The following is a 352-nucleotide window of genomic DNA, read 5'->3' on the forward strand; positions in this document are numbered from 1 at the left end:
GCAGTGCCAGGCGCCGCGGGCCGGAGAGCGGGGCTGAGCCGCCCCCGGCGCGTCCCCCGTGTCCGGCGCCAGCACGATGGCGGAGAGGCCTGCGGGCCCGCCCGTCGTCTTCTGCCAGGACTCGCCGAAGCGGGTGCTGGTGTCGGTGATCAAGACGACGCCCATCAAGCCCCCGCGCGGAGGCGAGGAGCCGGCGCCCGCCCCGCCTGTGCCCACCAGCCCCGGCTTCAGCGACTTCATGGTGTACCCGTGGCGCTGGGGGGAGAACGCGCACAACGTCACGCTCAGCCCCGGCGGCCCAGCCAGCAGCAGCTGCGGCGGCGCCGCCGCCCCCTCGCCCGCTCAGCAGCTC

General features: G+C 76.7%; 1 protein-coding gene across 1 annotated transcript in view; it reads left to right on the forward strand.

Annotated features, from left to right (window-relative positions):
• The window catches only part of ZNF367 (zinc finger protein 367), a 9,794-nt gene that overhangs the window by 826 nt on the left and 8,616 nt on the right, over window positions 1-352 (forward strand). Inside the window, exon 2 of the mRNA XM_019518223.1 lies at window positions 9-352. Within this exon, the coding sequence (XP_019373768.1) occupies window positions 77-352 (276 nt within the window). The 5' untranslated portion in view covers window positions 9-76. The remainder of the gene's footprint in view (window positions 1-8) is intronic.

Source organism: Gavialis gangeticus, unplaced genomic scaffold (genome assembly GCF_001723915.1).
Source record: "Gavialis gangeticus isolate Ggan-Ray unplaced genomic scaffold, GavGan_comp1, whole genome shotgun sequence".
Taxonomy (NCBI): Eukaryota; Metazoa; Chordata; order Crocodylia; family Gavialidae; genus Gavialis; species Gavialis gangeticus.